The sequence below is a fragment of the Pelophylax lessonae genome (assembly GCF_965119305.1).
Source record: "Pelophylax lessonae genome assembly, chromosome: 1".
NCBI classification, from domain to species: domain Eukaryota; kingdom Metazoa; phylum Chordata; class Amphibia; order Anura; family Ranidae; genus Pelophylax; species Pelophylax lessonae.
In genome coordinates this window covers 749852424-749874088 of record NC_138768.1, presented here as the reverse complement: position 1 = coordinate 749874088, position 21665 = coordinate 749852424, and the positions used below count along the sequence as shown (strand labels likewise).

Here is a 21665-nt window from a genome sequence, read left to right as displayed (position 1 = left end):
TCTCAGCTTACCTACCAGCCAGCCTGCAACAAAAGAGATTGACCCTGTCTTAACAGTTCACATTAAAAAACAAGGGGCTTAGTTTTTAAAGCTGACCTCTATTAAAAAAAACATTAACAAACTTTGAAAATATTTATCAAATTACAATTCCAGGCAATTTAATTACATGTGTGTGAAGCCTTTTACCTGCCAGGAAGTTTGTATTTCCACCTAGCTAGTCCAGATATTTTTTACAGCCATCAGACAGCACATACAGATTAGTGACCTGAAGCTTTTCTTCTGCAGTTAAGCAACATACCTTGGTCTCCTCTCTCTTCCCAACCTGTGACCTTGGATGGTAAAATAAAAGCCCCCCCCCCCCTCCATCGCCCTTTAAGGGATTTAGAATGCCTGGGGCAAGGCGGGGCAGAGCTTATGGTCATGTGATGTGACCGCCATGATTGGTTCTCACGGCGGTCACATGATCGGAAATCTCTGTTAGCCACCGGTAGCTGTGCTGTGAGCATGCAGGGAGCGGGCTCTCAAAACAGCTCTATCGGTGCTATTGCACAAAAGAATATGCGGCCACTCGGCGCCAAGGCACACCCGCCGAGAGGCCACATTTTTGTGTGTGCTTGGGGCTTAGGGGTTAAGGAATACATAACTTTTAAAAGCAAAAAATTGCGTTCAGGACAAAAGTTTTTTGGCATTTGAAATGTCAAATGCTTGTAACTGTGTGCAAACACGTGTAAATGTAGTAACTCACATTTATAAGCATTTCGTTTATAGGTGTTTTCAATGGGATACATTTCTGAACATTTTACAATGTAAAAATGCTTCTAAATGTAAACGCCACTAAACGAGCAAAAACGTGGCATGTAAACGCGGCAAAACTGACATTTTTAACCGTAGGTTTTCAAACGTCCCATGTACATGAAGCCTTAGGTGTCTTTCTGGTCGAAAGCTCCTCTCAAAAAGTAAGTTTGGTGGGGTTTTTTGGCTGCCTGTAAGAGCATATGCCTGTAAACTCATGAAAAAAGCCATAGTGTGCAGGACACATTGGCTAGCATAGAAGGGAGTTTCCATGCATAAAAAAATAGAGCTCAAAAAAGCTCAAAAGCCTGTAGGAGCAGCTCCTTTGAGATACAGCAGGGCCGGGAAAAGGGGTGGGCAGAAGGAGCGGCTGCCCTGGGCACTAAGGTATTATGTGACGTGAGGGGGCACCACAAGGAGATTGGGAGGGAATTTGGGGGAGCAGGAGGTAACTATTGTTCTAGGAGAGGGAATTGGGGGGGGGGGAGTGGTGATTTAGGGGCATTTGTGTTAGAAAGGGGGATGGGGGAAGAAGGTTTGTGCTAGAAGGGGGATTTGGAGGGAATTTGTGCTGGGAGGGGAAAATTTGAAGTTGGGGAGAGAAGATGTGTATAAAGAGGCCACATTTTAGGTGTAGAGGATTTGTGCTAGTAGGGGCACATTTTATTTTGGGGGTGGGAGTGCATTTGAGCTAAGGGGAGTTGGGGGAGATTTATCCGGGAGGGGGTATTTCAGCAGGGGGGGGGCGGATTTGTACTTGGAGGGGGGGGGGGATTTATGCTAAGGGGGTAATCGTGCAGATTAGTTCTCTGTGTTTATGTGGGGGGGATTTTTGCTGACACAATGCTCATACATCTTGGGGGGGGGGGGGGGGGGTAGAGGGGGGCAGTTTGGCATGTTCGTCCTAGGCTCTAGATGACCTTGTTAGGGGACTGAGATACAGTGTGCATGAGCCCTTACAGAATTTATAGATGTAGCTCCCTACAAGGTAAGTGCTAGGCAAAGTATAGTGGGCCTTGTCTGCTTAACAGCAGGGCCATGATTTTCAGTCAGGTTGTCATGGTTCCCAGGTGTGGCTGTTGAGACTAGGGAGTCTCCCCACTGTGCTCAATGAGAGGGCTCTCATTGGGCAGTGGAGGAAATCCAGCCAATGGCACACCCAGGCTTGTATTTACCCCAGAAATGCAGATGGGAGTTGGTATAAGTTTGAAGGGAGTGCATGACGCAGCGTCTTTGGTGGGAAGCAGAGTCCCAGGAGAGAGAGTACAGCTGTCTCTCCTCCTGTCAGAAGGATCGGGTTTCTTGGGTGGCTGCCTGAGTATCCAGAAGAGAGAGCTGAGCTGCAGTGGAGAAAGAGGGGTTAAGTTCCAGGAAAGCCTTCCAAGGTCGTGAGTACTGTGAACTGCCCCTGGGGTCTGCCTAGTGTAGAGGGGACCACTCCGGTGAAGGTCCCAGGGATCCTGGAGCCTGCAAGTGTCAAGGGGGTTGCCTTGTGAAAGGACCCTGAAGTGTCAAGGGGGGGTTGCCTAGAGAGAGGACCCTGGAAGTGTAGAGGGGGTGCCAGCAGTTGGGCCCTGAAGAGTTAAGTGTGCAGTGTTAAGAGTTGCAGCAGTACAAGCAGTTACAAGGAACTACCTCAGTCAGTGAAGGGCTGGAGGGAGTCATACACAGGACTTTTGAGCTAGACAGAGTGTCAAGAGTCAAGGATCATTACAGTCCTGGATCTTCTGAGTTATCCAAGGAGTTAAAATCCAAGGTTCAGCACTTTCAGCAGAACAGTACTTAAAGCGCCAGGAAGCATTGGTCGGCATTCAGCTGGCGTCAGGACAGTGCTAACCGGCATTTTCTACAAAGTGTCCCAGTTAAACCTAGTTGAGCCAGAGGAGTATCCCACTCATTCCAATCTCCCATCCCCATTATAAAATAAACACAAACCAAAGATGCCGGAATGGTCATTGTCTCAGTTCTCACACTTGGGTTTTCCACTTAAATTTGTTGGAAGTGTTTCCGGTAACAATGGCAGACCCACATCAGGCCCAATGTCTGGAAATATTGCTACATAGAAATACTGTAAATGGGTGGGGATCTTCACAAAGTAAGTTCACAAACATCAAGATGATTCAGAATAATATGAGTAGGCTAGGAAAAATTGAAATACAATGTAGTAATGAACTTATGATTTTACATTTTGACCATAACCATACTGAAGGAAACGTGGAAACTTCCGTTGCTGATTTCCTTCAACCATTACTAGTTCCCAGTATGTTAAATCACTGGTTTGGAACAAGCACGCAGGTAAGAAAGTCAGGGTGAAGTCTGAGATTCTAAACTTTATTCTTGTTCCAGACAAGTGACCCACACAGTTCTGTAACCACAGGGTCAATATGATAGCCAAGGAACTAGAATTTTCTCAAGAGATGACAAATTACTGTTCTTATAGTTTCTCTGTTCAGGTTCCCTTTACTAAAGTTCCAGCATACGAAGAAAATGTCTTTTGCAGCTGAGGTTATACAGGATCTGGAACACAAATAAAAGAAGGGCACATTTTCTAATATCATGCGCTGTGCGGTGGGTCTGTTATTCAGCATTTCCAAATAACCTTCATTTTCAGACACTGTAGGAAAAACATCTGCGGTCTTTTTACTTGTCAGCTACATTTTTTATTTACATACAAAGCAAAATCAGTTTAACTTAACTGAAGAAACAACTACTTAACCTGAATACTGAATTTCTATCAGCATTCTGGCCATTGAATAATTGATTTCTTGGGGACATATAACAGCTTCACAGTACTGTTATCTCATATTATTTCCTCGTCTCCAGCACAGCTCTTCAACATTCATTTCCTGGGAGTGTGAAAAGAGGTATTTGACAAGAAAACAGAACTAGTTCACTGAATCTTTTCATTTTCTATCCCAATATATTCTCTAAAAAAAGCATATTTATACAGATTGAAAAGTTATTATTTTTTTCTTTTTTAGCTAAGCATGCAATATGTGGGTAAAAGTATGTGAGCACCTCTCCCAGTGAGTTCAGGTGTTTCCAGTAAAGGCTACTATAAATGCTACAGTGTAATGATCCAGCCAAGAGTGGGCACTCGGAAATCTGGATTATGTGGTCAGTGAAAGACTGTGTTCAAAATAAAAGAAGGGATTTCAATAACTAGGCAACGAATATCAAGGTTTGACATGCAAAACCCAAAAGAATGTTCAGGGTGAAAATGTAGCTCCAAAAAATGATAAATATTCATACAAACAAAATACGGTGCAAATAGACTCTTTCCAAGTCAACATCAATGTATTTCCTTATTCATCATAAGTTCATAACATGTGAATCAAAAGAAGGTCCATAAAACTTCAATCACCCATCAAAGTGAAAAAAAAAAAAAAAAAAACTGCTTAAACTACAGGCAGCAAAAAATCACGTCAGTAAAAAATGGGGTTCCCCTTTAAATCTGCTCCAGCTTCTGTCCAGCTTCTCCAAAACTTTGGCTCCACCGCAAGTGTATCAGATTGCTGTTTAGATAAGGTTTACATACCAGAGGAACAAAAGGGGTCCATAGTGTAGTATTTAAATCAATGGTGAATATACTAGTTACACACACTGCTCACCAAATATAAATGTGGGTACGACCACAACAGACACATATATTTGTGAGATCTTCCACCATGATCAAAAGACATCCACCTCAAAAAAGTGTTCCACCGATCACCAGACAGAATACAAACTCACCAAAGATATTGCTGCCCACTATCACACCAGTTGAGAATATATGATGTCCCCTTTATGGCAGCTCCTGCTTCCTCACCTCCCCCACAAGGGCCAAATGGTGTCAGATACGGAGCTGCACAAAATAAAGCTCAAATAACGCACCAATGTTAAGGGACCATAGTGTAGTATAGTTAAAAATAATTGCTCCTTATTCCTCAAATTCTCACCCAAACAAAATGAAACTGCAGCACTGTACAATTAACCAGCTGGTGCAAACAAAAGCAAACCACTCAGCACTTACATCATTAGCCACCACTTCACAAAATATGGTATTCCAATACGGTGGCTTGAGCTCACGCACAAAGCGCCACACGTTTCACACAAGCGTGCATTCTCATGATTAAGCTCTGGGTGGAGTGAAATGCATTAGGGACATGGCTTGGCTGGAACCTGGGCTGAGGCTCTCATTTCACATATCCACAGGGTCTTGCAGTGATGTGCGGTGCATAAAACCTTGTTTGTCTCGTGTGTCCTCTGGAGTCTCCAACATGCAAGTAAGTGGCAGTATATATGTAGCCTACTCCTGGAACTCCTTGTTCCTCCACCATCTTAGATGTCATAATTTCCTGTTTGGTGGAACGTTGTAGATGTCATTATTTTCTGTTCCTGTTTGGAGGAACCTCCTACAGTGCCTTCGGCCCCTTTGAACTTTGCGACCTTTTGCCACATTTCAGGCTTCAAACATAAAGACATAAAACAGTAATTTTTTGTGAAGAATCAACAACAATCATGAAGTGGAACTAAATTTATTGGATATTTCAAACTTTGTTAACAAATAAAAAACTGAAAAATTGGGCGTGCAAAATTATTCAGCCCCTTTACTTTCAAGGCAGCAAACTCTCTCCGGAAGTTCAGTGAGGATCTCTGAATGATCCAATGTTGACCTAAACGACTAATTGGACTTTATGGAAGAGTGGCAAGAAGAAAGCCATTTCTTAAAGATATCCATAAAAAGTGTTGTTTAAAGTTTGCCACAAGCCCCCTGGGAGACACACCAAACATGTGGAAGAAGGTGCCCTGGTCAGATGAAACCAAAATCTAACTTTTTGGCAACAATGCAAAACTTTATGTTTGATGTAAAAGCAACACAGCTCATCACCCTGAACACACCATCCCCACTGTCAAACAGGGTGGTGGCAGCATCATGGTTTGGGCCTGCTTTTCTTCAGCAGGGACAGGGAAGATGGTTAAAATTGATGGGAAGATGGATGGAGCCAAATACAGGACCATTCTGGAAGAAAACCTGATGGAGTCTGCAAAAGACCTGAGACTGGGAGGGAGATTTGTCTTCCAACAAGACAATGATCCAAAACATAAAGAAAAATCTACAATGGAATGGTTCACAAATAAACATATCCAGGTGCTAGAATGGCCAAGTCAAAGTCCAGACCTGAATCCAATAGAGAATCTGTGGAAAGAACTGAAAACTGCTGTTCACAAAACGCTCTCCATCCAACCTCACTGAGCTCGAGCTGTTTTGCAAGGAGGAATGGGCAAAAATTTCAGTCTCTCGATGTGCAAAACTGATAGAGACATACCCCAAGCGACTTACAGCTGTAATCGCAGGGGGCTGAATAATTTTGCAAGCCCAATTTTTCAGTTTTTTATTTGTTAAAAAAGTTTGAAATATCCAATACATTTTGTTCCACTTCATGATTGTGTCCCACTTGTTGTTGATTCTTCACAAAAAATTACAGTTTTATATCTTTATGTTTGAAGCCTGAAATGTGGCAAAAGGTCGAAAAGTTCAAGAGGGCTGAATACTTTCGCAAGGCACTGTATGTGATCAAACTTTTCTTGGGTGATAGAAATTGTATGGACTTTCATTTGATGCACATGCTATGAAATAGACTATTTGCACACTATTTTGTTTGTATAAATATTTATTGTTTTTTATTTGCGCTACATTTTTACCCTGAACGGAGAAAGCCTGTGCGCCAGTCTGATTGAGCACACTGACTTGGAGGTGTCAGGAGCAAAATTTCACACAAGCCTGTAAGTTGGAATTGGTGGCAGCTTGGATATTTGTGTGTGCATTTTGTTTCCAGTTGCATTCTGTGTTCAGATTGGGAAACTTTGTGTGATATTTGTCAGCATGCTGGCCCATTTTTAAGAACAGAAGACAGAAGGTGATATTTCACACCTTGTCCTCGGTACCCAGATTTGTGACAAACAGCACACAAAGCCATCTTAGACTGCTTTTTGCAACAGTTTTTTTCCAGAATTCCTGTATCCTGTGCACAAAGGAAGGTCCATAAAGACATGGTTTAATGAATTTGGTGTGGAGGACCTGGAGTGGCCAGTGCAGAGGCCTGACCTCTGTTGAAAACTTTTAAAGTCGTTGTAAGCTCTTACATACTGTATACCCGCTGAAGTGACAAGCCTCAGAGGAAAAAAAATTCTCCCACAAAAGTTGTACACGTTTATCTGCAGCCCTTTGGCCTCTAGAGGCTTCTAAAACACACAGATAAAATGTTTTTTTCTGAGCTCCAGCAGGCAGGGGGGTGTGGATCTGATTTCACACCCTGCACAGCATAGAGCAAGTAGCTGAGTGTAATCTGAGACCTGAGTTTAGGAAAGGATACACACCTCTCTACATAGTCTCAAAAGGAAACTGCTGAGGCTGTCAGTTGCCTACTTGTAGACAGATGCCTAATATTGTTTTACTGCATTATGTGTACTTGACTGTTCCGATGCTTTATTCTGAACTGACTGTTATACTGTGTCTTTAACTGGCACCCAGTGCCGTGAAAAGGCCATCCAGCACCCAGGGCAAAGATGCCAAACTGCCCCCCCCCTCCTTTAGGGTCAGGGTGCCCCCATCCCTGCAATAAACCATTGTGCGCAGGGCAGGCTTCCCCTCCTGCCCACCCCTTGTCCCGGCCCTGCTGGCACCTCCAGGTATTAAAGGGTTAAGTTGGGTAGCCCCTTTCCCCAGTCTGTCTCATTTTTGCCGCACACACCAAAGAGCAATAATTCTAGGGCTATGGTTCATGGCGAAAGGCTAAGTTCACCCTTTGAAACATGCTACACCACTCACCCCCCCCCCCTGGTTTGACTGTGGGTGGGGGATCTTCTCCCTGCACCCGGTGTCACAATTTGAAGACAGCACGGCCATGTGGGGCTGTGTCCACATACCATACATTTCCTCTGAATGAATTAACTACAAGTACCTTCATCCACAACGGCTGACAGCTTGAACAGACGTCCTGAATGAACTGCAAGGGTGCTGATGAGAGCTCTCGTAGTTCATTCACAAGCCCTGCAGCTTTCAACAGGCAGCTGGTATGAAATTACGGGCAGAAAGCTACAGGGAATACTGGCCCTCTTGACCATTGCACCCCTGATCCACAGGTGCAATGCTTTCCCGGCTCCTGCAGGAAAATCTAATAAATGCACATTTTTGTTTCCTACAAAAATATGTGCATTTATTATTTTTCTTTGAAAGGTGAACTTATCCTTTAACTCTAAACTGATGATGTGTAAGGGATTTAAAGCACGGCCCATTAAAAAAGTTGTGCATTTCACAGGCAGGTACAATTTTAAGGCTTGACATGGTGGGTATCTAGTTACTTGGCACAAACTATTCTTTTTTATTTTAACAAAAAATTGGGTAATATTTTGCATTTGTGTGCAATAAAAATAACTTTCGCATATTTTGTACAGAAAAGTTGCTGTTGATAAAATTTTGAGCTAATATTGTTTAACAATACCAAGAGTATCACCATTACTCCCAATCAAATAATTTAATAATTTTGGTCAATATAATGAACAGAGGACCCACAATAAAAACATTTTTTACGGGGGCACACCAAGGACAAAAAGATTAAAGGATGGAAGAGAGGGACCCGATGGGGGAGGAGGGTCCGCAACAAAAAGAAGGTGATTTTAAGAGATGAGGGACTTTTCAATTTAAGCTCTGCCAATCTTTCAAATGAGGAAAAATATGTCCTCAATCACGGGCTTAAGTTTGCCCCCCCCCCCAGGCCTCTTAACAAATTTGAGACTTTTGTCGATTTGCAAAAATATGTCCGGAAAATGAACATAAAGAGATATTTATTAACCAATCCCATTTGTCCAAGAACTGAATATTCTATGGGAGTGAAAAACACCCCCTTTTCTAATGCTTCGCTCTTTAATCCACCAGGACCCTTGGCCCCTTCCCTCTCAGGTTTTAGGGATTTGGTGGCTAAGGATCTGGATCAATTATCCATCAAAAAACCTCAAAACAATTATATGTTTAATCAAGGGATGAAGCTACTCAGAGAACGTAAGGACATAATAGTGAGACCTGCAGATAAGGGAGGTGGTATCGTTATCTTGGACACCACTTCATATAACACTGAAATGAATAGACTCTTGTTCGATTGAGAAACATATGTCCCTAATACTAACCCTACTGCAGCATACAAAAAATAATTAGTGACCTTGGTAGATAGTGAATTTCAGAGAAAGCTCCTCACTAAGAAGGAGAGAGCTTTCTTGATACCATCTGCCCCAAGAATACCCATTATCTATTACCTACCAAAGGTCCACAAAGACCCGGTACACCCACCCGGGAGCCCGATTATAAGTGGGATAAATTCGGTCACTTCCCGGGTGGGTAAGTATATAGATTTTTTCTTACAACCTTTGGTTACCAAGACCCCTTCCTTTTTGAGAGATTCAATGCAAGTTATTAAAGAACTTAAGAATATTGAATGGAAAGAGAGCTATGTCCTGGTTACCGCGGATGTTTCATCCCTATACACTATAATCTCCCATCATCATGGGAGGGAAGCGGTTTCGCATTATCTGGAACAGGGCTCTTTATTAAGTTTTCAAAGCCAGTTTATTCTTTCTCTCCTTGATTATACAATGGGGCACAATTATTTTTGGTTCGGTGGTACCTATTATAGGCAAAATAGGGGTGTGGACATGGGCACAAAGTTTGCGCCCAGTATGGCTAATCTTTTTATGGCCAAGTGGGAGGAGGATGTCATCGAGACCAAGGCCAGAGGTTGTACTGTGGCGGAGGTATATCGATGACATCCTCCTCCTATGGGATGGAGATTTCGACTCCCTTGATGAATTTATGGCCACACTTAACACCAACAATAGAGGAATTGAGTTACAACACGAATATAGTAGAACAGAGATCTACTTTTTGGATCTGAGAATTAGGGTGGTGGATGGTAAAATTGTGACGTCCACGTTCTTTAAGGAGACTGACAGGAACAGATTCATCAACACCTGTTGCCAGTTGCCATCATGCGGCATGGTTGAGATCCGTTCCTGTCAGTCAATTTCTTAGATTGAAATTAAATTGTTCGAATAGGACAGATTTCCTTCAGGAAGCCTCTTCCCTCAAGATTAAGTTTCTTGAGAAGGGTTATAAGGAGGAGGAGCTTGAGAAAGCTTTGGTCCGGGCTGACCAACGAAACAGAGATGAGTTGTTGCAACCTAGGACACGTGAAATTAATAACACCTTCTAACATACGTTTTTTTTTCTTCGTATCCTTTGCAACATTTTTCTGTTAAAAAATTATACGCAAACATTGGCACGTGTTGCGGAATGATGGCCTGTTGGGCCCTCTTCTCCCTGATACACCCTCAGTGGTATTCAGGGGTGTTCCCCCTCTTAGATTACAGGTGGCCCCCAACATAGTGGATCCTCCTAAAACAGTTTCCTTTTTTCAAAATAGAGAGGATTTTTTCCTTGTAAAAAATGTGCCATCTGCAAATTGAAAAGAAATAAGGATAGAAGGGTTGAATCTTTTCATTCCAACGTGACCCAACAGGATTATGCTATTAAACCTTTCATCTCTTGTACCACGAAGTATGTGGTTTATCTTATCAGATGCCCATGTGGTCTCGAGTATGTGGGCTGTACTATCCGGATGTTACACATAAGGCTAAAAGAACACGTTGCTAATATCTTTAAAGGCTTCCCGAAGCACAGTGTGTCAAGACATTACGATCTTTGTCACAGGAGGAACCCTAATGGTACCGCTACCCTGGGAATTGACAAATTCTCTGGAAATTGGAGGGGTAGCAACATGACTAGGGAAGTTTCCAAACTCAAGACAAATTGGATTTACAAAATCAAGTCTTATGCTCCCCAAGGGCTGAATATTGAGTGGGATCTCAATTCATTTATCAATAATTCTTAATTTATCCTGGTAATTTGAGTCTTTAAAAGTTCATTTTTAGGGAGACCTCTGATAATAGCAATAAACTGTTTTGAATATCTGAGTTCCATCCATAGAAATGCTGGGTGTCTTTTTAAATTCTGTTTCTTACTTTTTTCCTATTTAACTTTTGTTATTTGTAATATTTTGTATTCTGTCACCTGTTTTAGCTTTATTCATTTTAGTGCTTAAATTTTATGCATATCATATTCGTATTAGTTTATGATATGTGTATTGTTTTAATATATATGAGATGCAGGAGATTTGTTATATTTCCCTTTAGTAGTTTGGTTTCTGGCCACTGGGTGGCGCTGCTTCTCGCTGTCCACTGGTGGTTGTGTGAAATTAATTATTGAGCAAAATGATATCCTCTTGGATTTCCTATGATCGCCAATAGGAAACATTTGGCTTTTTAAATATACAGTATAAGGGGAAATTTCTACTGATCCTTGAGTGTTTGACAGTATTGTATTAAATAACCCCTTTATCGGTAGCTTCCGGTGGTTGGAACGCTTGGTAGCATACTTCCCAGTTCCGGAACGCAGTGATGAGCTCCGCCCGCTCCTTAGTACATAAATAGATTGTCCATGCCACTACGCCACACCCCCTGACGATGTCAAACGTGTGACGAAACACATAGGAGGAGCCTTCGGCACGACACGCAACTACGGACGGGGGACGCGGCGGCCATTGTTCTGGTTAGAAACCAATCTACATGCCAGCGATTGGGACCTAATATGACTTTCCCTGTATCTCTCGGCTAAATGTAAGTAGCCACTTTATGCTATAAATAAACTTGTCTGACTATACTACACCATAAGAAGTGTTTGATTGTTTTTCACATATCCTGAAGATCTGTGAGAGGGATGCCAGGCATATCGATCAAGTGGGAAGCTGAGAGGTCTCTCCGTGATGTCTACAATAGTCTGATCTGTGCTGTCTATGATCCCTGTAATAAGGATCATAGTCTTCTGGTAAGAGGCTATTTAACCCCTCATGGTGGCGGCTTTCTTTTACACAGTCTTCAGCTTAAAGGAGACATATAGTTTTTATCTTGGATCTGAGCACCTTTTTTTGGGGTTCGATTCTTCTGGAATTATCACGTTTATCCTGTCTTGATGTCATGTGGACTTATTAGTTATTTTATAAAGACATTAGCACTACACTATTACTTTTATATAAAAAAAAAGTGTGGTTACCAATATTTTATTCTCCAGGGTCTCTGCTTTTTATAAAACATTTATTTTTTAAAGATTTTTAACAAATCTTTGGTCCTAAAATATTTTTTTTTTACATGTGCGCAAAAACACATAAATGGCTCTAGTAGAGGAAAGGTTAAAATATGTCGATGAAGGCAAGTTTCCTCTATGTTACTAAAAGCTGAGTTAAACATATTATCTTGATTCCTTCAGCTTCCACTTTGTGCACCGAGATTAGAAAAGTTAATCTTGGCGTCACAGTTACAGCCTATGGTTCAAATATTCAACATGCAATGAAGTGTGTAGTTGTATTCGGTATTTAATGTCTGAATCATCACTTATCTGTTCATGCTTTATTTCTCTATAAAGTGTTCCCCACTATGGAAGTCTTATTTATTCTGAGCTGCATCTTCATAAAATTAGCATCACTTTTACAAACAAGCCCACCTTGAGCAATGCCAATATTACTGTTATCATGATGAGCTGCCGGTTTGTGAAAGCAAAAGCCTGCAAGATAAGTGCCCGTGAATTAGTTGTCTTACACTTTGTCATGTCAAACAAGGTCTAAGGCTCACTGTGACTAATGCCATCTATCATCTATAATTACACTTTGCCGCTCCCAATTAGAAAATATTTATTTGCTCAAGAGCCCAAGAAATTTGCCTTTGTAAAATCCTTGCAAAATAAATTGGTTAATAATTCAATTCTTTTTTTCCTCTTAGTTGAGTTTGTTTAGTGAATTATTTGTCACGAGAAGTGTTTTCCAAAAGAACGTAAGACCCTCTCTTAATATTTTCATGCTGCAAGATGGTTTTACAGGAGTAGAATCTCAAGATGTATGCTGCAACTAGAACATTATTTTAAACAATGCATCACAATATGCTTAGACAAACATGAAATCATTATCTGCGATAAACAGCTTTAGAGGATGTATCGAGTAATTATCCATAATAAATTTAAAATTATACCAACAGAAGCGTGGAGCCAAGTGCAAAACAAAACATCAAGGGTCCCGTCAGGTCTGTTTCATTCATTATGCTGCCATCTGCTGGCTTCCATGGGTTGAGAACTGTTAAAGTTTTCTGCCAAATGTGATTAAAGTTGATTCCCAGCTCTGCAATAAAAAGAGATTTTAAAATATTAATCAATATGTATGCAGACAAATGTCTAAACTCTCTTCATCCTGTTAATGTTTGTTTATTTTTTGGATATATCTATTCATATTTTTTTCATTCATTTTAGTTTTTTCGCACATAAATAATAGGACATTGGAATTTATTACAGGTTTTTCAAAAGTTATGATAGGTACAGCATAAGTGATGGCTGGGACCTGCTGATCGCCTTAGTAAATCACAGTACAGAGCCCTGTGTACACAGAGAAGCGATGTGGCTGTTTATTTCTCCCTGCAAAACAGAGAGAAAAAAACAGCCACACCAATTAGTAAAAGCAGCACACTTTACACACATTACACATTGGAGGGCAGACAGTTAACCCCTTGATTGCACCTAGATGTTATCCCCCTTCCCATCCAGGGTCACTAGTAACATGACAGTGTATAGTATTATCATTGATCACTTTATTAGTGGCACTGGTGATGCCAATGGCAGTTAGTCAGTTCCCACCCAGTGTCAATTAGTGTCAGATTGCCCACAGCACTATCAGGCTCACCATAAGTTGCTGATCACTGCCATTACTAGTATAAAAAAAAAAATTCTAGTATATATACAATCATTTGTAGATGCTATAACTTTCACGCAAACCAATTAATATATACTTATTCGCTTCTCGGCCTTTTGGCTAAGATCAAGTGTAGTATCGACTTTAGCCCTTAGGGGTGTCTCTGCTTTACGGCTAGGACGTTGAGAAACATTTGTATCTATCCAAGCCATTTGGTCCTTGTGGGGTACCCTCTGCTCGGCCTTGTAGGATCGTTGATTAAATTCAGCTTCACCTACTCGCTGCTATTGGGTTAGAGGCTTAGCCCCCACAAGGAACGAGATTGCGATCTTCCCTCCTCCCCCCCCCCCACTCTGCGCTACTACCTTCGGGCAGTAGGCGCACAAGGGCCTTTTTAAAGGCTGCGAAAGAGTGAAGACGCCGAGGAATAAGAAGGAAGCCGCCGAAGTTCTCCTGAAGCGACTACCGACGAACTCCTCCGTCATGGGGAAGAGCACCGGGAAGAAAAAGAACGTCCCCGCCACTTCTGCCAAGACTCCGGGAGAAGTCGCCTCAACCTCCACCCCCACCCCGGCCACCACAAGCAAGCCGGGCTCAGCAAGGCCAACCAGGTCCGCAGACGGGCTTCCTACCCTGGAACCCTGGATGAGGCAGACAGTGGTGCTGCAACTGAAGGAGGTGGACGGAAGAGTTCCCGACATGACCCCGGAAATCTTTGGCAAGAAGATGATCCTCGAACAGGGGTTCAGCAAGGCGGAGACACTGTCCGTGCAGACCTTCATGAAAGGTATATTCTATATAACTTTTGTGTCTTTACAGGTCTGTAGAAGATACTGGGAGGCGGTGAAGAATTGTGGCCCGGAATCCCCTTTCCGCAACTTCGTTGCGAACACTCCCATTCAACGGGATGAAAGGCGGGTAACGGTGTCCATGAGGAACCCCCATACCCCAGGAAAAGACATCGCCACCTACCTCCAGAGGTTTTGCATCGTGGCCAAAGACCCAGTCCGAATCCTCGATGTCAACGGCTTCTGGACAGGTAAGTGGGCAGTTTCTTGCAGGTTAAGGAGAGAGCCTTCGGGGGATCTCCAACACCTGAAGTCCCACTTCTCTCTGGGAGCCTCCGCAGGACTCCTGTACTACGCAGACATGCCCCATACCTGCCACAGGTGTGGCAAGCAGGGTCACTTAAGTATGGAATGTCAGGAACCTTCTTGCAGGTTCTGTCGGGTTGCAGCCCATGAGACCAAGGATTGCCCGAGGTCCAAGACCTGTAACCTCTGCGGATTGGCAGAGCACGTCTACAGAGACTGCCCCCAGAGATCCCGGTCCTACGCTGGAGCCCTGCTCAAGGGCAGAGCCCCAGACAGCGCTGGGAAAAAGAAGCCAGGGGAAAAGACTGCGAAGGAACCTTGGAAAGCCACTGGTGAGTCCCCCCCTCCCCAGGCCCCTACCACCTCCTCCGACCCATCCCTCCCCAACCCCCCTGAGTCGGAGGTGACCTCACCTGCCCCTGCCCCTCCCAGCCCTCCCCCGCCCTGTCCTCCATGGAGGACTTCCCCACCCTGCCCACCGCCCCCCCCACCCCACCCCCCACCAGCAAAGGCCGAAAACGGAACCTAGACAGCCCGACAACTGAAGAACCCACCAAGCGGCCCACAGTGGCCCAGCAAAATGACATCGCTGGACTGGACCCAGTGGTGGAGGACCTCGAGGACCTCGAGTCTGCGGGGGAAGACGAAGGAGAAATGCAGGTAGGTAAGGACCTGGCCCCCCCAGGGACTGACCTCACCCAAGACCTTATGGACAGCGTCCTTGAGGAGTGCGGCCTGAACCAGGACACCGGACAGGCGCAAGAGGCAGTGGAAGAACCACCCCCCCCTCAGGGGAGGTAAGTTCAGCCCACCTGCTAACTAGCCCCTTCATCTCCTTTACATGATGGCAGAGATCTCCATCTTTTCCATTAATGTTAAGAGCATCAAGGATGCGTCTAGAAGACAGGTGGCGCTGACATTTCTTTCCACACAGCAGAGTGATGTCTACATGCTTCAGGAGTGTGCCCTACCCTTCTCGAGGAGGTACACTCATCTGTCCTCCCAGTGGACCCATGGTCCCTCCTACTGGTCCGGGGGTGTCGATTGTAAGTCTGCAGGGGTAGCCATTCTTGTCAGGGGTGGTCGTTTCACGGTTGACTCCGTCCAGGAGCTCGCCTGTGGCCGTCTTTTGGTCGTAGACGGCTCGTGGGCGGGAGAGCCAGTTAGGCTCATCAACGTGTACGCCTCCCCAGATAAGAATGAGCGACTGGAGCTTTTCCAGACCCTGCGGACCCAACTCGTCACCACCAGGGCAGTAGTAATCGGCGGTGATTTTAACTGTCCGATTGAGGAGGATGGGCGCAGCTCCAGCATGTACGCAAAGCTCGACACCACGTCTAGGCTGCTCAAGGAGATGATCGCGGAGGCTTCCTTGAAGGACGCCGTGGGATCCATAGGGAAAGGTTCCGTGAACTATTCGTGGTGCCGTCCTGATGGATCCGTGCGTTCTAGGATAGACTTCGTGCTCACCTCCAAGACAGTCAGACATCGCGGGTTCTCCATGGTCCCCTGCTTTTTCTCTGACCACAGGGCCATTCACTTTCGGGGTGACCTGGGCGAGGGCTTTGCCCCCGGTCCGGGCTCCTGGAAGCTGAATGGTACCCTGCTGGAAAATGAGGAACTGCTGGAGGAACTCAGGGAGGCCTACATTACCTGGAAGGAGGACAAGAGGTTCTTCAGAAAGGTAAGTGACTACTGGGAGTTTGTGAAAGTCAAGCTACGCAGCTTCTTTCAGGCAATGGGACGCCAGCAAGTGTGTGCCAGGAAGAGGGAACTCAGGAGACTGCAACGTCAGATGCAGTCTCTGCAGGACCTTCACCACTGCGGCTGGGACGTTAGGCAGGACCTGGAGGACACCAAGAAGAGCCTGAAAGGACACTTCGAGGAAGAATCCAGGCACCTCGTCTTCCGTTCCAAGGTGGAGAATCTTGAGAAAGGTGAGAAATGTAACTCTTTCTTTTTCAGGAAACTCCACTCAGGACACACTCCCTTGTCTGAGCTGCGGGACGAGACCGGAACACTCCAGAAGGGGAAGGAGGCTGTGATGCAAGTGGTCAGCAACTACTACACCAACCTCTACTCCCCGAAAGAAACAGATACGGCTGAGGCCGACAGGTTCTTGTCAGGTATCACTAACCAAATTGATCCTGCAGGTATGTCGGCAATCAACGCCCCCTTGGCGCTGGAGGAGCTGCACTCTGCCGTCAGATCCTTTAGGCAAGGCAGGACCCCGGGCTGCGACGGTCTCCCAGCGGAGCTCTATGTAGCGCTGTGGGATCTCGTTGGCCCGGACCTGCTCGAGCTGTATGAGGAAATGGTGGTGGAGGGCACAATGCCTCCGTCGCTGAGGGAGGGGATGATCACGATTTTGTATAAGCGTAAGGGGGAGAGAGGGGATCTGAAAAATTGGCATCCCATCTCTCTCCTGAACGTGGACTACAAAATCCTCGCCAAGGTTCTGGCCAACAGGCTGAAATCTGTCATCGGACAGATCATCCACCCGGATCAGACTTGCGGCATTCCTGGTCGCAGGATTGCGGACAGCCTTGCGCTTGTCCGGGACACGGTCCAGTACATTCGAGGCCGCCGTGTGCACGCGGCCCTGGTCAGTCTTGACCAGGAAAAGGCCTTTGACCGTGTCTCCCATGAGTTTATGTGCAGAGCTCTGCGCAGGTTTGGTCTTGGGGACATGTTTTGTTCGTATGTGAATGTGATGTATAATGACATTTGTAGTACGGTGTTGGTGAATGGCTGGAAAACTGACCCTTTCCCTGTTCTCTCTGGGGTCAGACAAGGCTGCCCTCTCTCACCTCTGCTTTTTGTTTGCTGTATAGAGCTCTTTGCCGAATGCATCCGACAGAACCCAGAGATCAGAGGGATCACCGCACCGGGACCGGACAGAAGGGTTGTCAAGTGCTCACTCTACATGGACGACGTAACGGTGTTCTGTGCTGACCAGCGCTCCATCGACTCGCTCGTCCAGACCTGTGAGGACTTCGGCAAAGCTTCAGGGGCAAAAGTCAACTGCGGGAAGTCAGAGATCATGCTCTTCGGAAAGTGGTTCCTGCCTTCTTCTGCATCCATCCCTTTCAGCGTCAGGGCGGACTTCATCAAAATTCATGGAGTTTGGTTTGGAGCTGAGGGCGCAGCCCTGAAGTCTTGGGAGGAGAGACTGTCCAAGATGAGACAAAAGTTTGGACTATGGAGCCTCAGAGAACTCCCCATTGAAGGGAAAACACTGGTACTCCGCAGCGAGATCCTCCCTGTGTTGCAGTACCTCGCCCAGGCCTGGCCCCCCCGGGTCAACACCTGCAAGGCCATCACCAGGGCGGTGTTCCACTTCATCTGGGGCTCCAAGATGGACAGAGTGAAGCGAGCAGTCATGTTCAAGGAACCCCTCAAGGGCGGTAAGGGCGTGCCCGACATCGCAACGTTACTGGGGGTGTTCTTTGCCTGCAACTGCATCCGCAGAACTTTGATTGACAGAACTTCGGCCTCTGGAGGCAACTCCATGTCCCGTTTTTTCCTCCTGCCTCTCTGGAGGTCCCTTGGATGGGACAAATGGGACAGCTCCATCCCCTACAACTGGGACACTCCTTGGTACTACTTGGACACTTTCAAGTTCATCAAGGAGCTGGGGCTGCATGGAGTTAAGCCCGACTTGTGGAAGCCAAAAACTATCTACAAGTTGATCAGAGCATCGGACATTGCTGAGACTGTTCCAGGCCTCCCTTCAGCCACTTGCAAAGTGGTCTGGAGGAATGTTTCTTCAAAGAGACTCACCAACAGGCATAAAGATCTGGCGTGGATGGCTGTCCAGGGGGGTTTGCCACTCAGGACATTTATGCATGCCAGAAACTTGTGCAGATACAGGCACTGCCCCTTTTGTATTATCCATGAGGAAACGTCATTTCACGTTTTCTGGGAGTGCTCATTTGCACAGAGCCTGTTGAGGGCCTTGGAACCTGAACTGAGAGACTTTGTTTCCCAGACTGCCATCACACACTTTGCTGTGCTGAATGGACTTTTTCATGGTACTTTTACACAGGAGGACATTGACAACGCCTGGCGGGTGTTGTGTTGCTTTAAGGACGCTTTATGGTGCGCCAGAAAGCGCCTTATCCACCAGCGGGAGAGGATGTCCATTGAGGACTGTCGCAGACTGGTTCACAGTCTGCTCAGAGACTATAACCTGATGGATCTCATGGAGGAAGAGGAGGTCTGAAGATTTCCCCTTCCCCCACTCTCCCTTGTGTGTCTTTGTCCATTCAATAAAGCTTCGGGCCTGTGATTTCATTCCCCTCCCCTTACCCCTCTCTCCCACCCCCCATCACACCTGTTGCTTATTTGAAATGTCATAGTATTGATACAGTTTGAGTAATGCATGTGTATACAATGTCTTTAGTTTCATGCTTCAGGGGTATTGCGGCGTCATGCATGATGTGATGGCACGGGGTAGCATTACTCCGCACAACACATCAGACATCATACCGCAGAATGTATGTATTTGATTGAAAGTATTTATTAGTATGACCGGAAATGTATTGTAATGTAGTGTATTTATGCGCTGCGTCGCAGTACAGGGGAGAATGTACCCCGACAAAGTATTGTTTTTTGTATATCTTTTATGCAAATAAAGATTACATTTTCAACCAAAAAATGAATATATACTTATTGGGATTTCTTTTACCAAAGAAATGTAGCAGAACACATTTTGGCCTAAATTTATGAAGAAATTCGTTTTCTTTCCATTTTTTTATTGGATATGTTTTATGGCAGAAATTGTTTTTTAAAGTTTTTGGTCTTTTTTCAATTATATAATAAAAAATAAAAAAAACCCAGTGGGGATTAAATACCACTAAAAGAAAGCTCAATTGTATGGAAAAAAAGTATATATATTTCATTTGGATACCGTGTTGCATGACTTTGCAATTGCCAGTTAAAATAGTGCAGTGCTGAATAGCAAAAAATACCCTGGTCATGAAATCTTCCTGAGCTTGAGTGGGTAAATGAAAAATACAAAATAAATTGTAATAAAACAAATGTAAAAGCACCCCCCCTCGCCCCTGTAATCACCCTAATGCTAACACACAATGTAGAGTGCACATGTGCATGTAGGCATAAATTGCGCCACACATTAGGTAACACCACATATGTTGGAATGAGAGTATTAGTTCTAGGTATGCAATTCATGATTAACGCTAAAAACTTAAGACCTGTAAATACTTTTAAAGTGGTAGTAAACTGCATCTGGTTAAAAAAAAAAATCCCTGCAAGGCAATGTCATATTGTGCTAGTATGCATTGCATACGAGCACATTATGAGAGACTTACCTTAGAATTAAGCCCTCCAGTGCCGCAATGTCACCGCTGAGAGGGCTGACATCTTCCCCTGGTCTTCCTTCTGGGTTTGTGGCCTTCGGCTACATGAATGGCCGGGGGCACGATGATGTCATTCCCACACATGCGCGGGAGCTGCCGTTTATGGCACGGGCTCTGAAGGTCCGGCACTGTAAATACCATGCAAGTAAGTAAACTGTGCAAGTTTAGGAGATACTCACAGTGCCTACAGGTACTAAGCCTGGAAATGTATCACCAATAACCTAGTCACCGACTTACACACCAACACCCTAGACTCCTTAAAAGAGATGCCATGTGTTTCTATCTCCAATGTATACCCTTCTTTAAACAAACATGAAAGGTAATTCCACTTTTTAGAAAATTGCTATACAGACCGGGTTGTAATTTGATGTTATCAAAAATTCCCATTTCCTTTTCAATCTGCAGCCAGTGTAATTTTTTTGTAAAAGTCAATTACAATTGCATTGACTTTTACAAAAAAAAAAATAACACAGGCTGCAGACGGTCTGAGTACCAACAGTCATGTCATTTCTAGATTGTGTGATTGACACACTGATTTTCCCAGAAGTTTGCACTAAGATACAAGTCAAATTATAAGCATCCCTGCAATAGGATCCTGGAAGCTTTTCTCATTAGAACCTTGAGAGTGCACCTGGTAATTATAATAAAACAGAAACTCCCTTTCAGATTCAAAGGACATAGTGAAACAAACAGCTATTTCTTCAGAGCAGCTAAGGGTAGTAATACAATTCTCATTAGAATTCCTAAAATGTACATTGATCACTGAGGGGAATGTTTTTTTCTAAAAAAGAAAAAAAAAACAGGAGTTATTCTTTAGGGTTATGAATTGGAAAACATAGCTGACAATCAGGATACCATACATTCTGCAGTCATTATAAATAAATCATGGAGAGAAACTCAGCACAAAATCCTACACATTCCAACTACGATTATTAGATTCAGATTCGAAGAACTCCTGTCCCAGGTGTGGAGAAAGATGGTCCTTCTTATCTCACTGTTTCTCAAAATGCTCCCCATTATATACATTTTGGATTAACCTCCCTGGCGGTATGATTCTGTCAGGAATTCTGTACCAAAAGCGGTACAATTTTTTTCATGGAAATTTGGCGTTATGTATTATAGGCCTACAATTCTTAGTAATTACTGACTTAAACCTGACCAAAACAAGAGTCTAGTAGACATCCCAGATGTGATAAATTTGAAACACAAACGCATGAATTATAATCGAATCAATAATATAATTTTATTATAGAATATATAATATATATAATAAAATTATATTATTGATTAGATTATAATTAATGCGTTATATATTATATATATATATATTAGGGCTGCGGAATATAATTGCCGAATCGATGCACCGCGATGCGACCCTTCGCGATTCTGCATCGATTCGGGGTGACTGCAAAATCGATTGCTAGTGACGTCATTTCCGGGGGGTGGGGCTGGATGAGAGTGGCGGCGGCGTGAGAGTGGCGGCGGCGGCGGCCTGGCTTGTGGAATACGGAGCTCCTCGCGGAAGAGGAGGAGGAGAGCAGAGCTATCAGTGCTCTGGCCCCGGGAGGGTTCGGGGCGGC

The 21665-nt window shown here is 44.4% G+C and overlaps 2 protein-coding genes across 3 annotated transcripts in view; one reads left to right on the top strand and one right to left on the bottom strand.

Annotated features, from left to right (window-relative positions):
* YIPF7 (Yip1 domain family member 7) overlaps positions 1 to 21665 on the bottom strand; it is a 204062-nt gene that overhangs the window by 27678 nt on the left and 154719 nt on the right. For both annotated transcript variants that reach the window (XM_082272202.1, XM_082272201.1), the window contains exon 4: positions 12901 to 13046. In XM_082272202.1, coding sequence (XP_082128328.1) covers positions 12901 to 13046 — 146 coding nt within the window. The remainder of the gene's footprint in view (positions 1 to 12900; positions 13047 to 21665) is intronic.
* LOC309544778 (uncharacterized protein) lies at positions 17631 to 19050 on the top strand (the record flags this gene model as incomplete). Its single annotated transcript, XM_082243748.1, has 2 exons — positions 17631 to 17747; positions 17835 to 19050. 2 exons carry the CDS (start codon positions 17631 to 17633, stop codon positions 18927 to 18929), a joined length of 1212 nt encoding a protein of 403 aa, XP_082099874.1. The 3' UTR covers positions 18930 to 19050.